The sequence below is a fragment of the Mastigoproctus giganteus genome, chromosome 14, assembly GCF_048544385.1.
Source record: "Mastigoproctus giganteus isolate SK-2022 chromosome 14, ASM4854438v1, whole genome shotgun sequence".
NCBI lineage: Eukaryota > Metazoa > Arthropoda > Arachnida > Uropygi > Thelyphonidae > Mastigoproctus > Mastigoproctus giganteus.
In genome coordinates, this window is record NC_143588.1 from 37,517,364 (window position 1) to 37,531,121 (window position 13,758).

Sequence of the window (13,758 nt, forward strand, 5' to 3'; positions counted from 1 at the left end):
ATTTCACGCAGTTTCATTCGCCTGTTTTCAAGAACAATGCTCTTAATGTGCAAAGTGTTGTCTTCAGTCTTGCTCGACGAAGGCCTGCCCAATGTCGATCTTCAATGTCAACCCGGCCCGCTTTAAATTCATTGCACCAAAAACACACCTGTTTCATTGTCATCACCTTTTCGACATACACAGCAACAAGTTGACAAGGTTAGTATACCTTGTCAACTTGGCAAAGTCCTGTAGCAATCAAAATTCGAAGATGTAACCACCAATGTTCATCCGCTGTTTACTTATCAAGTGGAGCTCCATGCAGACAAGTCCATTCCACTCCACAACTACACACCACCTTCGTAACAAGTAATGAGATCTTGCACAAGTTGCCTATATTAACATTTCCTAGAAAACCAGTCAAAACATTCTGAAAGGCTTTCCAAAATGATTTCTCACTATCGCTAAGGCACATTCGAACTGTTCATCTTTGAAATATTGCCTTATTTGTGGACCAATGAAAATGCCTTCCTTAGTCTTCTGTACTAAGTCTTGAGAATTTCTCTTGCAAATACAGTAGAGCATCGATATTCCGAATTAATTGTGACCGAGGATAGTTTAGACGTCCTATATGTCAGGATTTTTGAATTTATCAAAAATACTGTTCTGGAGACCAAAAAAAAAGGTTCCGTAAGTTTAAAAATAAAAACACTAAGTTGTACTTATGTATTTTTATTCATTGGTAACAAAACAAATCAAACTTTCAGCCACAATAACATGTGTATAGGCCCTTAACGAAAATAATTACTGTTGCACCTTTTTCGAACTTCGTTTAATTGCTGCCAGGTCTCTCGCTTTTCAGAAAGAATAGTCGAGTTAGATAGCATTCAGTTTGTTGATCGTTTGTCGATTCAACATTTAGTTTGTTTGTCGATTTTTGCGTATCATTTAATTTTGTTAATTGGTAAACTAATAAAAGTGTAAATGTGTGCTTTATATTTTCATTTTAATAGCCTGTGGATAATATTCATCTGCTTTTTTCGCTTTTTAGAATTGCTCTTTAATAGAATCGAAATTCAATTCACAAACGTGATCACAATAACCGGTGCTTATTGTAATTGTTTTATGGCACCAGCATAAAAAAAAATAATAATAATAAATGTTAGCTCATTCAGATTATTGACATTTCGAATTTTTGACATTTGGATTTTCGACGCGCTACTGTAGGCAGGACCATTAACTTCAGAAGCATTCTCGAAATTTTTTTATAAGCCTCAGTTTGATGCAGAGTGGTGGAAGTAAAACTTTAATTGGATCTACCAGAGGTTCAAATTCTATGTTCTTCATTCCAGGTGATGATGGTTTTCATTGAGACCAACTCCTCTTCTCGTAATGCATATCCTTGGCACGCAATAGGTATTGAAGGCAGAATATTTCCATTGTGTAATAACATAGCCTTAAGGCTAACCTTAGAAGCTTCTATAAACAGTTGCCATTCTTCAGGAACATGCCTAATGTTCATTGCTGCCATTAGACCGTCAACATCCTTACAAACAGTGACAGTTGATAGAATTTATCATATTTTTTCGAGTATGAAATGCTGTCGCTTTTACAGAATGATCTAGAAGATTCCACTGTTGTAGCCTTGAGGCCAAAAGCTCTGCCTTATTCTTCAATTTATGGCACTGACAGTAAGTGAGCAAGTAACACACTGTGACTACTACAATACTAAATTAAACAACAGCACATTAATAGGAATAATATTGCTAATAGCAGTAAATAATTCCCACTAGTTGGCCGTATATATATTAAATAAAATTTATAAAACACTGATGTACACCCACAGGATTTCACAAAAAGAAAATATCCAAAACTTACGGTTAACCTTCTTTTATTTAGAAATTCCCACACTTCTTAAACACTTTGCAATCCTAATTGCACCCCTACATTCTTCCATCTTTTACATACAAACAACCATGCAAAGTATGTGGTCAAGGTGAGTGGTCCTCTAGGAACCTCAGATCATAACTTGGCAATAATCTCTTCATGAAACCTTTCTTTCATGGCTACTCTCAGGTCTCACATTTGGCATTACAAGGATACAAAATGGGATGATCTGTGAGATTTCTGTTCTTTAACAAGGTTGGATTACTGTTTTAAATCTTCTGATGTTGATCTTGCTCAGATAGTATCTGGTAAATTATTTTTGTAGGACTGAAATCCTGTATTCCATACTCCACCTTAAAAATTCATTCTTTATCCAAACCTTGATTTTCCAATAAATATGCTAAGGCTACTCAAGACAAGAATGTTGCATATTGCAACTTGCTTCTTATCCAAACAATAACAAGCATTCTTGCATCCAAGTCAACAGGTTCATTTTCTGCCTAAACTAAAGCTTGCGACAATTGTAAAGCAGTTATTAATCAACCCAAACTAGATTTTGAATAAGCTAAGAGTAGTAAACTTGCTTCTTGTCCAAACAATATCGAGGAATTTTGGGGGTTCTATCTGTTAAAACCTGGTGGTTCTATTGCCTCCTCAACTAAAGGAACTACTATCATTCCCAGCACACTCCAATCAATGCCTCCTGTGGTCTTCTGTCAAAAGGATATCAGAAGAATTTAACAATCCTGATCCCAATAAAGCTCTGGGTCCTAATGGCATTTCTCCACCCATTCTCAAAACCTGTTCTCCTCAGCTTGCTCCTGTTCCATGTTGCCTTTCCACTGGTGTTTTTTCTTCTGCTTGGAAATTTGTTCATACCCAACCAGTTCCTTAGAAGGTGACAAATTTCTCTCATACAATTATCATCCTATTGTGCTTACCTCTATCCTTTCCAAAGTAATGGAGAAATCAATCAACCATTCAACTTCTAGAGTATCTTGAAACCTTCCATATGATCAATGATCATGAATATGGATTCCATTGGTGTTGATACACTGGTGATATATTTGGCTTATATTACCCATCTATGGATAAAATCTTTGGAAAAGAAATGTGAATCTCAAGCAGTTACTCTTGACATTTCTTATCCTTTCAATCATATCTGACATAAAGGTCTTCTAAATAAGCTTCCATTGTAATTCCTAAATAAGCTTCATAGCCGCTAATCAATGACCCATCTCTTACAAAGACTCTCCACTCTGTCTCATAGACATTCTGCTTCTGCTGCATGCCTTTCCTATAAATACTTCCACAGGCACTGTTCTTCTGAATTGATATCTCTAATTCCCCTGCTGTCTTCCAAACAAATCTGAACACATGCCACAACCAGTCAAAACATCTATTTACAGTCCAACTTCAAATTCACAGAACCAACTTTTCTTCTTCTTCCTCATTTATCTCTTCAACTTCTGTTTTCTATAACAACCGACTTTCACATGTATCTCCTGAAAACTATCATTACAGAAATTATCATCCTAAGTCTAATGTTAACAAGTATCTTCAGCCTTCTCAACCTTCAAACCCATGCAAAGTACTAAGTACCATAGGTTTTACTACCTTTTGTATCTGGGGTTTTCATTAAAAAAAACCAACTATCTGAAAGCACATTTCTACTGATGTAAACCATCCTTTTTCAATTTAAATTTATGTTCTGTAAACAGTTCAATTTAAATTAATGCCAAAACACTTCAATGACATCACCACACAGATACAAAGTTGACTTCAATTTACAAAACTCCAGTCATACTCCAATGCACACAGTGAAGTACACCAATTTATAGAGGTAACTTACACAGCATGCATCAAAGGTAAAAATAAAAATTTAAAAAATTAATAATTATGTCAATAAGCAGTCCCATAAACATATGTTATATGAAAATTTAAAAAATAACCAACACATACCCTCCACAATCTACATATCCTAATGTTGCTTGCCCTTTAATTTCATCTGCAACCTCAGAATACAGCCTAATTAACTCTGTTGCTTCTTTACCTAAATAAAGGAATATCCACTTATGAAATGCAAGCCAAAATTATGCAGATTAACAAATGCTAAGCTAAAGACACACTTTGTTTTATTTACAGTTGCATTATTTCTATAAACCAAAATTTATTTAGCTATAACTTCAGTTGTGATAATTCAATTGTTTTAAAGATCTGTTCATTCACTATGTAGTACAGTAGAACGTCAGTCCGGAACAATTTGAAACGCTAATCTTAGCATTAGTAGAGGCATTTGATGCAAGAAAGCAAGCTTATGCAGCACTAGCCAAAAAAAAAAAAAAAAACCACTTCCACTTCACCCCTCTGTTCATTCAAAATACCTGTCCAGCTGAGCCTTAAACTTATTTACGCTATCAACTTCCACGACAAGGGATGGAAGTCTGTTCCACCAACCAACCACCCTCTGGCTAAAGGCAAATTTCCGCACATCCATCCTACATCTGTCTTTCCTCAATTTGAATTTATGCCCTCTCAGGTGATTATTCTGAGCGAGAGGAAGAATCCCATCAGCACTGAGCATGCTCAAACCATTCAAGGCTTTATACACCTCTATCAGATCACCTCGCTGGTGCCTAGTCTCCAGACACTGTAATTTGCAAAACTTAAGCCTTTCTTCATAAGAGCACCCCTTTGATCCATTCACTAATCTTGTTGCCCTTCTCTGTACTCGTTCCAGCAGCTCTACATCCTTCTTGAAATGAGGCCTCCAGACCTGTATGTATGGTGTGGCCTGACCATTGCCTTATACAAGGGAATAATCACCTCCTTATCCCTGCTAGAAATATTCCTATATATCATTGACAATACACCATGAGCTACTCTTGCAGCCCGTCTGCACTGCTCAGAACTTCATATCTGCCTGTAGAACCACCCCCCCAGGTCCCTTTCATTCTCTACCACTGTCAGTGTAGTACCACAGAGTTGATACGTTGCTCTGGGGTTGCTGTTTCCCATGTGTAGTACTTTACATTTGTCAATGTTAAACTTCATGCCACCTCTCAGCCCATCTGCTCAACCTTTCCAGATCCTGTTGCAGCAGCATAGTAGTAGTAGTGGCATGTGATGCAAGAAAGCAAATGTATGAGCTTATGCAGCATCAGCCAAAAAAAAAAAAAAAACACACCATTCCCTCCAAATGCCTGTCCAGTTCCTCCTTCAATTTATTCAATCTATCAACTTCCACAACGACAGATGGAAGTTTGTTCCAGCAATTAACCACCCGCTGGCTAAAGGCAAATTTCCGCACATCCAATCTACATCTGTCTTTTCTTAATTTGAATTTATGCCCCCTTAGGTTCGTAATCTGAACAAGTGGAAGGATCCCATCAGAATTCAGCGTGCTGAACCAATTCAAGGCCTTGTACACCTCAATCAGATCACCGCACAGGTGCCTAGTCTCCAGCCACTGCAATTTGCAGAACTTAAGCCACTCTTGATAAGAGGATCCCTTCATTCCCCCTCACTAATCTTGTTGCCCTTCTCTGTACATGCTCAAGTAAATCTACATCCTCCCTAAAATGAGGCCTCCAGACCTGTACGCAGTACTCAAGGCATGGCCTGACCATTGCCTTATACAGAGGGATAATCACCTCCTTTTCCCTGCTAGCAAAATTCCTATATATCATTGACAAAACCCCATGACCTGCCCTGGCAGCCTGTCTGCATTGCTCAGAAAACTTCATATCTGCCTGCACAATTACCCCCAGGTCTTTTTCATTTTCTACCACCTTAAGTGTAGTACCACACAGTTGGTACGTTTCTCTGGGGTTACTTCTACCCATATGCAGTACTTTGCATTTGTCAAGGTTAAACTTCAGTTGCCACTTCTTAGCCCATCTGCCCAAATTATCTAGATCCTGTTGCAGTAGCACACTGCCATTACTGTCATTAACAACCCTGCCAACCTTTGTATCATCTGCAAACTTCGACACTAAGCCTGATATTCCTTCATCAATATCATTGATAAATATACAAAACAACAGTGGTCCCAACACCGAACCCTGTGGACTCCACTAATAACATTAGTCCAAGAAGAGCAGCACCCATTGATTACTGCCCTCTGTCTTCTCCCACTTAACCATCCTTTTATCCATTGTAGCAACTTACCCTTAATACCATTCTGCTCCAATTTGTACAATAGTCTTCCATGCACAACAGTGTCAAAAGCTTTCCTGAAATCCAAATATATGATATCAAAATTATTTTTTGCATCCAGTTCCTTTGTAACCACATCATGATATCCTATCAAATTTGTCAGACAAGACTTTCCCTTAACAAACCCATGCTGTGTCTGAATTATTGCTGCAGTCTTGTCTAGATGATCCTGCAATGCATCTTTAACCAGTGACTCCATTATTTTACCCAGAACAGAAGTTAAACTAACTGGTTTGTAATTACCCTTGTCACCCTTCGATCCCCCTTTGTGAATTGGGGATACATTTACACATCTCCAGTCCGTGAGAACCTCCCTTGAGTCCAAGGATGCTCTCATAATTATGGCTAACGGTTTGCTTAGTTGCTTTGCCGCCTCCTTTAATATAACTGGATAGATCCCATCCACCCCAGGTGCTTTTCTTACGTTTAACTTCAACAATTTCTCTTCCACTTTGCTCTCAGTTATTACAAAATCATTAAGTATCCTCCTACAATTTGATAACCTTCTGCCATTTTCAAACCTTAATAATTCCTCACGTGTGAATGTAGATGCAAAATACTCATTCAGTTTGTTTGCTATCTGAGCAGGATCATCAACAGTCGAACCATCGATGTCAAGTGGACCAATCAGATTCATCCCCTTCCTTTTAGAGTTTATATAAGTAAAGAAATCCTTGCTGTTTTTCTTAGCATCTTTTGCCAAGGATTTCTCGTAATCTGCCCTCACCTGCCTAACCTCCTTTGTAACTTGGTTACAGATCAACTTGTAGCTATCATAGGCTTCTGTGTCATGTGTTAATTTGTATGCATCCCATGCATCTCTCTTCTCTGTTACGAGTCTCATTAGTTCATTTGACAACCATTTAGGCCTAAACCTTGAACACTATTTCTTAATAGGTATGAAACTTTTAGTAGCATCCACGATTAATTCCTTGAATGCTTCCCACTTAGAATTTACTGTTGGTAACATCGTCAGTTGATCCCACTGTACAGAATTTAAAAACTATCGGAGACCACTGTACTCGCCTTTACGGAAGCAAAAACCCTTTCCTTTACCCCTGATGGTATTTAAATCTTTAAGTAAATCCCACGTCAGTACACTGTGATCACTGCCACCTAGTGGTTCTTTTATCTGCAAATTCCTAATACATGAATGATCACTGCTGATAACCAGATCAAGAGTATTACTTTCTCTGGTTGCCTCTTGAACATGCTGCTGCAGAAAACAATCATCCAATAAATCCACAAAAGTCTGACTAGTGTGTGAGTGACCAACCCACAAGTTCCAGTCAATATCTGGGAAGTTGAAATCCCCCATTATAAGACATTCCGATTTACTAGCCCACTCTATTTCTCTGTACAATTGTTCATTGTACTCATTCGAGTCATTAGGCCTATAACACACTCCTACTCATATTTTTGCTTTCGCAGTGCTTATGTCACACCAAACTGACTCAACAGTGCACTGTTCATCTATATCAACTGGATGCACCTCTTTTGATTTTATGTTTTTCTTAATTAACAACATAACACCTCCTCCCTTCCTATCCTGTCTATCCTTTCTGTACACATTGTACTCGCCAAATTCCAGTTCGGCATTCCTTATATCAGTGTGACACCATGTCTCTGATATTCCAACAATATCCGCCTTTGATGTCTTGACCAACACTTCAAATTCATCAAATTTATTTACTATACTTCTAGCATTTGTATACATGCAAGCATACATGCTCCTACTCCTATTCTTTGTTACCCTAACACATTCCATATACCCACCCATTCCACGATGACCACCACCCGTCCCTGAAACCCTCCAACACCCCACGCTCCAGGTTGCTAATTATTCTAATAGAAGTTGTGCAAGAATCACCTTCACCTCTGCCTACAGCTACTGTTAAACTATTAGTCCTTGTATCCCCCCAAGCTATCAGTTTTCCGACCAACCAAACACTGCCTCGATAGCATCAGCAAATATTCTTGCACCCTTTCTATTTAAGTGTATTCCATCCCTGTACAAGCAGACTCTCCTGTTAACAGTAGTGTCAGTAGTGTCCTTGACAACCCTGCCTACCTTTGTATCGTCTGCAAACTTCGACATTAAGCTTGATATACCATCATCAATATCATTTATGAATACAGAAAACAATAATGGACCCAACACTGAGCCCTGAGGGACTCCACTAATAACATTAGTCCACAACGAGCAGTGTCCATTGATTACCACTCTGTCTTCTCCCCCTCAGCCACCCCTTTATCCACAGCAGCAATTTGCCTCCAATGTCACACTGCTCCAATTTGTGCAGCAGTCTTCCATATGCAACAGTATCAAAAGCCTTTCTAAGAGCCAAGTATATAATATCAAAGTTATTCCCTGCATCCAGTTCCTTTGTGACTGCATCATAGTATCCAATCAAATTGGTCAGGCAAGACTTCCCCTTAACAAAACCATGCTGTGTCCGAGCTATAACTGAAGTCTTGTCTAAATGATCCTGCAGTGCTTCTTTAACTAGTGCCTCCATTAATTTTCCTGGAACAGAAGTTAAACTCACAGGTCTATAATTACTTGTGTCAGCCTTTGATCCTCCTTTGTGAATTGGGGTCACATTTGCACTTTCCAGTCTGTGGGTACCTCCCCTGAGTCCAAGGAAGCTCTGATAATTATGGCTAAGGGTTTGCTTACTTCCTCTGCTGCCTCCTTTAATATAACTGGATAGATCCCATACACCCCGGGTGCCTTTCTTGTGTTTATCTTCAACAATTTCTCCTCCACTTTACTGTCAGTTATTACTAGATTCTCTAGCTTACTGCTAGAGTTGAATACACCTCTGGCTTTCCCCTCGCTAAATAACTCCTCATGTGTGAATGTCGATGCAAAATATTCAATTAGTTTGTTAGCTACCTGAGCAGGATCATCAACAGTTGACCCATCGATATCAAGTGGTCCAATCTGATTCATCCCCTTCCTTCTAGAGTTTACATAAGTAAAGAACTCTTTGCTGTTTTTCTTTGCATCCCTTGCCAAAGATTTCTCGTAATCTGCCTTCGCCTGCCTAACCTCCTTTGTAACTTGGTTACAGGTCAACTTGTATCTATCATAGGCTTCTGTGTCATGTGTTAATTTGTATGTATCCCATGCATTTTTCTTCTCTGCCATATGCCTCATCAGTTCATCTGACATCCATTTAGGCCTAAACCTTGAACAATATTTCTTGGTTGGTATGTAAAGCGTAGTAGCTTCCAAGATAAGTTCTTTGAATGCTTCCCATTTTGAATTTGCTGTTGGTAACATCATCAGTTGGTCCCACTGTATAGAATTTAAATACTGTCTCAGTCCATTGTAGTCGCCTTTACGGAAGCAATAACCCTTCCCTTTACCCCTAATGGTAGTTACCTCTGAGTAAATCCCACTTCAGCACACTGTGATCACTGCCACCTAGTGGTTCATTTATCTGCAGATTCTTAATGCATGAAGAATCACTGTTAATAATCAAATCAAGAGTATTCCTCCCTCTAGTTGACTCCCGAACATGCTGATGTAGAAAACAATCATCCAATAAATCCACAAAAGCCTTGCTAGTGTGTGAGTGACCAGCCCCCAAATTCCAGTCAATATCTGGGAAATTAAAATTTCCCATTATAAGACACTCTGATTTACTGGCCCACTCTATTTCCCTGTACAGTTTCTTATTATACTCATCAGAGTCATTAGGCCTATAGCACACTCCTACTCTCAATTTTGATCTCCCAATGCTTATGTCACACCAAACTGACTCGACACTGCACTGTCCAGCGATGTCCACTGGCTTCACTTCCTTGGATTTTATGTATTTCTTAACTAATAGCATAACCCCTCCTTCCTTCCTATCCAGTCTATCCTTTCTGTAGACGTTGTACTCCCCAAATTACAGTTCTGCATTCCTTATATCTGTGTGACACCACGTCTCTGATATCCCAACAATATCTGCCTTTGATGTTTTGAGCAATACCTCAAATTCAAATTTATTTACTAAACTCCTAGCATTGGTGTACACACAAGTATACATGCACCTATTTCTATTCTTAGCTACCCTAACACAACCCATGTGTTTACTTGTACCGCAATGACTCCCAGCAGTCTCTGAAATACCCTGCATCTTGTTTTTCAGGCTTCTGCTCATTCCAATAGAAGCAGTGCAAGAATCTCTTTCACCTCTGCCAGTGGCTACTGTTAATCTATTAGTCTTTGTCTCCCCCCAAGCTAGCAGTTTTCCGCCCCACCTAACACTGCCTCGATAGCATCAGCAAATATTCTTGCACCCTTTCTATTTAAGTGTATCTCATCCCTGTAGAAGCAATCTCTCCTGTTAACAAGTACAGTCCAGGCTGAAAAAAAATTCTACCCCTTGAGCCTTGCACAATCTTTCCAGCGCCAAATTGATCGACAAGGCTCTCATCATATACTCCCTCCTATCGTGTCTGGGCAGAATTGCAGACACTTTCAAATTCAACCCTAATTCTCTGCTTTTGTTCAACAGTGACCTGTACAGTTAAGTAATTCCGCAGATCTCCTACTCTTAATATCATTAGTGCCAACATGTACAACTATACCACCTTTTGTGCCCTTAAAAGATGTTATCTGCTCTACAACGTCATCAACCTTTGCCCCTGGCAGACATACCCTTTCTTTCAGACATACCTGGCAGACATCTTTCTTTTTTTTTTTTTTATTAACGGTAGTACAGTAAGCTCCAGTTATAGTGAACATGTTTGCAAACTGAATTTTGATTATAATAAGTGAAAGATCAAGTTTACTACCTGTTTATAACAGATTGTACAAACAAAAAGGCCAATAAACCAAAAACTGCAAATTGTTCTTATCGTCTATGTGACCTTAAAAAATGTGCTTTAGAAAAATATCACAGAAACTACTGGGTTTTCTCGGAAACCATGAGTAAATTTCAGATTAGTTTAACTCTACCAAATTCAGTTTTTTTTTTTTTTAGGAGCATTAGCAACTAAGGTCATATTGCTCCGGGATATGCAGTAGTCATTCCCTGACCTTTCCGCATCCTCCGTATTTGGTGGTGACGGACTCGAACCCTGGCCTAATCAAGAAGCATGTGCTACGGACTGCTGCTCCTTCCCACCTGGCTATGGAGGCACCACCAAATTCAGTAAGAATAATATCGGACCGAAACTGTGCAATTTATTTTTCTTCAGAGCGAAGTTTAGGTGAGCCAGTGTCTGTCCCGATGGTGTGTGAAAAGCATTGGATTTTAATTGAAAATTAATAGATAATTAAGATTTTAAGGCAAGCACAGGTTGGCTGAAGAACCTTAAACTGAGACACGGTATATGTGAATTAGATATTCAAGGCAAGAAACTTTCTGCAGACGAATTGGCAGTGGTGTCCTTTGAAAAGGAAGTTTGCTTCAGTTATACCAAATTATGAGAAAGAAAATGTTTATAATGTTGATAGACAGGTTTATTATAGAAAGCATTACTGAAAAAAACCCTAGCCACTAAAATAAAAATGCACTGGGACATACAGATTGTCTGTGCTCGTTATGAGTAAATTGAAAAAACTGAGAGCATTTAAAAATCTTTCTGATTTTCCTGTTTTGTATAAAAATCATAAAAATACCTGGATGGATGTTTCCCGAGATTGGTTTATATATTTTTTTTTATTTAATTAATCTTATTTAGATTAAATTTATTTAATCTTACCAGAAAAATTATCTGGTTTGATTATTTAGGAAATTTAGCTATCCAGAAGAGATCTGACATAAATTATTCCTGATAATCGACACTCTACCATATATGAGTGGTGAAACCCATATTTAGTCTCTAGAGTAAATTTCTGCCAATCCCCATTTCTGCTATCACACAATAAGTGGAATGTCTTTTTATGATGGTCATCGTGTAAAACATCCAGTATTCCTTATTGTTTCTAGAGTACAGATTTAAAGGAGTGTTTGCAGGTTAGCTGCTAGATAGCCATCACACTAAACCTACCAGGAAGTATCAGGATCAGCCAGCATATAACCTCACTGCTGGCTAGTGAGTGGAGAAAGTTTAAGTAGCATATATGTGTAAAGCACTGTCAACTGCCACATTACGTGAAGGAGTCGGGCATATTCTTGCTCAAATTACATTGTATCCAAAAATTTCAGTAATTGATAAATGCAGTAATTGAGGAAATGAAAACTTTTAGAGGGAATGGTTGAGTGAATTTTTTTTTTTTTTTTGGCTGATGCTACATAAGCTCATACACTTGCTTTACATGTCTCTATTACTATTACTATAGTGATCACTGGTTATTAGAATCAGCCCCTTAATAGAATCAAATTTTGAAGAACCGATTCAAATCAATAAAATGCACTACACTTACATCATTTATTAGAATCACATTTTCGGTTATAAGAATCAACTGTGAACACCTCTGTGATATTTTTATAAAGCACAATTCTGGAAGTCACAACCATAAAACAATAAAAACAATCTGCAGTTTCCGGTTTATTGGGCTTTTCTGTTAGTGCAATAAACAGGTACTAAACTCAATCTTATTGCATTTGTGATAATACCGATAGTTGGAATTCTGTGTTTTCAAGGTATTATGGTGAAATGTGTTTCCAATTCAATGAAATCTGCTCTTCATTTCTATATCTAAACTTCGTTTCACTTATGTGTGTGTTGTGTTACTTCCAATTTGTGTGTGCCGTGTGCTTTGTTATTGAACTTATCTTTTTTACTGTGTTTTAAATTTTACCACCCAAAAAAAAAAATTCAGTGAACAGAAAGAGTGAATTTCAGTGTAAAAGATAAGTTATGAATTACAGAAACGTACAATAAATTAAACTTATCAGGCAACATGTCTCAAGGAGAAGTGGCATTAAAATTAGCAAGCAGTGTCTCAATCATCTTTATTAAAATTACATCACACATTAAACACTAATGTGATTAGTGAAACCAGAAAAATGAAGTGTGAAGGGAAATGCCAAACAGTAGATGAAGCTCTATTCATTTGGTTCAAATGGGCCAGTTCATTTAATGTACCAATCAATCGTAGCATTCTTCTTCAAAAAGCTAATGATTTTGCTGAAAAATTACAGAGTTTAAGGCAATGGATGGAGGGCTGACAAGATGGAAGGAGAGGCATGATATTGTTTATGAAAATATTCAAGGAATAAAACAGGATTCCGATGGTCCTGCAGCTGACACCTGGTTGAAAACCTCTTGGCAAACTGTGTTAACCATTTATAATCCTATGTATATATTAAGTGCAATAGCATCATTAATACACAGCCATTTCTGAATAAACAGAATATTTATAAGGCGGAATCGTTTTAAGTTATATCTCATATTGTGAATACCTTCACAACGAGTTGCCATGATATTGCACTACTTCAAATAAGTAACGCTTCACCTAAGGAGAAGACTAATGTTACACCCAGACGGCACCATTTCAAGGCTATTTTGTATATGTGTGGGATAATAACTCGACTATCCACTTGTCCCTATTAGACTTAGAAAAGCAAAAAGGTAGAGGGAAAGTAATAGTAGGAGTGGAAGAGGAAAAGAAACGGTGTAGAAGAATGAAAGGGACAGTAACTCCTTCAACTCACACCACTCAAAAACTCAAACTCCTCAAATAGGCAACGCTTCCCCAGTGGAGAAGGCTGTTGTTACCTATTC

The 13,758-nt window shown here is 38.0% G+C and overlaps 1 protein-coding gene across 3 annotated transcripts in view; it reads right to left on the reverse strand.

Moving 5' to 3' along the window:
• Positions 1–13,758, reverse strand: part of LOC150075068 (protein disulfide-isomerase A5) — a 755,693-nt gene that overhangs the window by 698,022 nt on the left and 43,913 nt on the right. For all 3 annotated transcript variants that reach the window (XM_090388976.1, XM_090388975.1, XM_090388974.1), the window contains exon 3: positions 3,829–3,919. In XM_090388976.1, the coding sequence (XP_090245102.1) occupies positions 3,829–3,919 (91 nt within the window). The remainder of the gene's footprint in view (positions 1–3,828; positions 3,920–13,758) is intronic.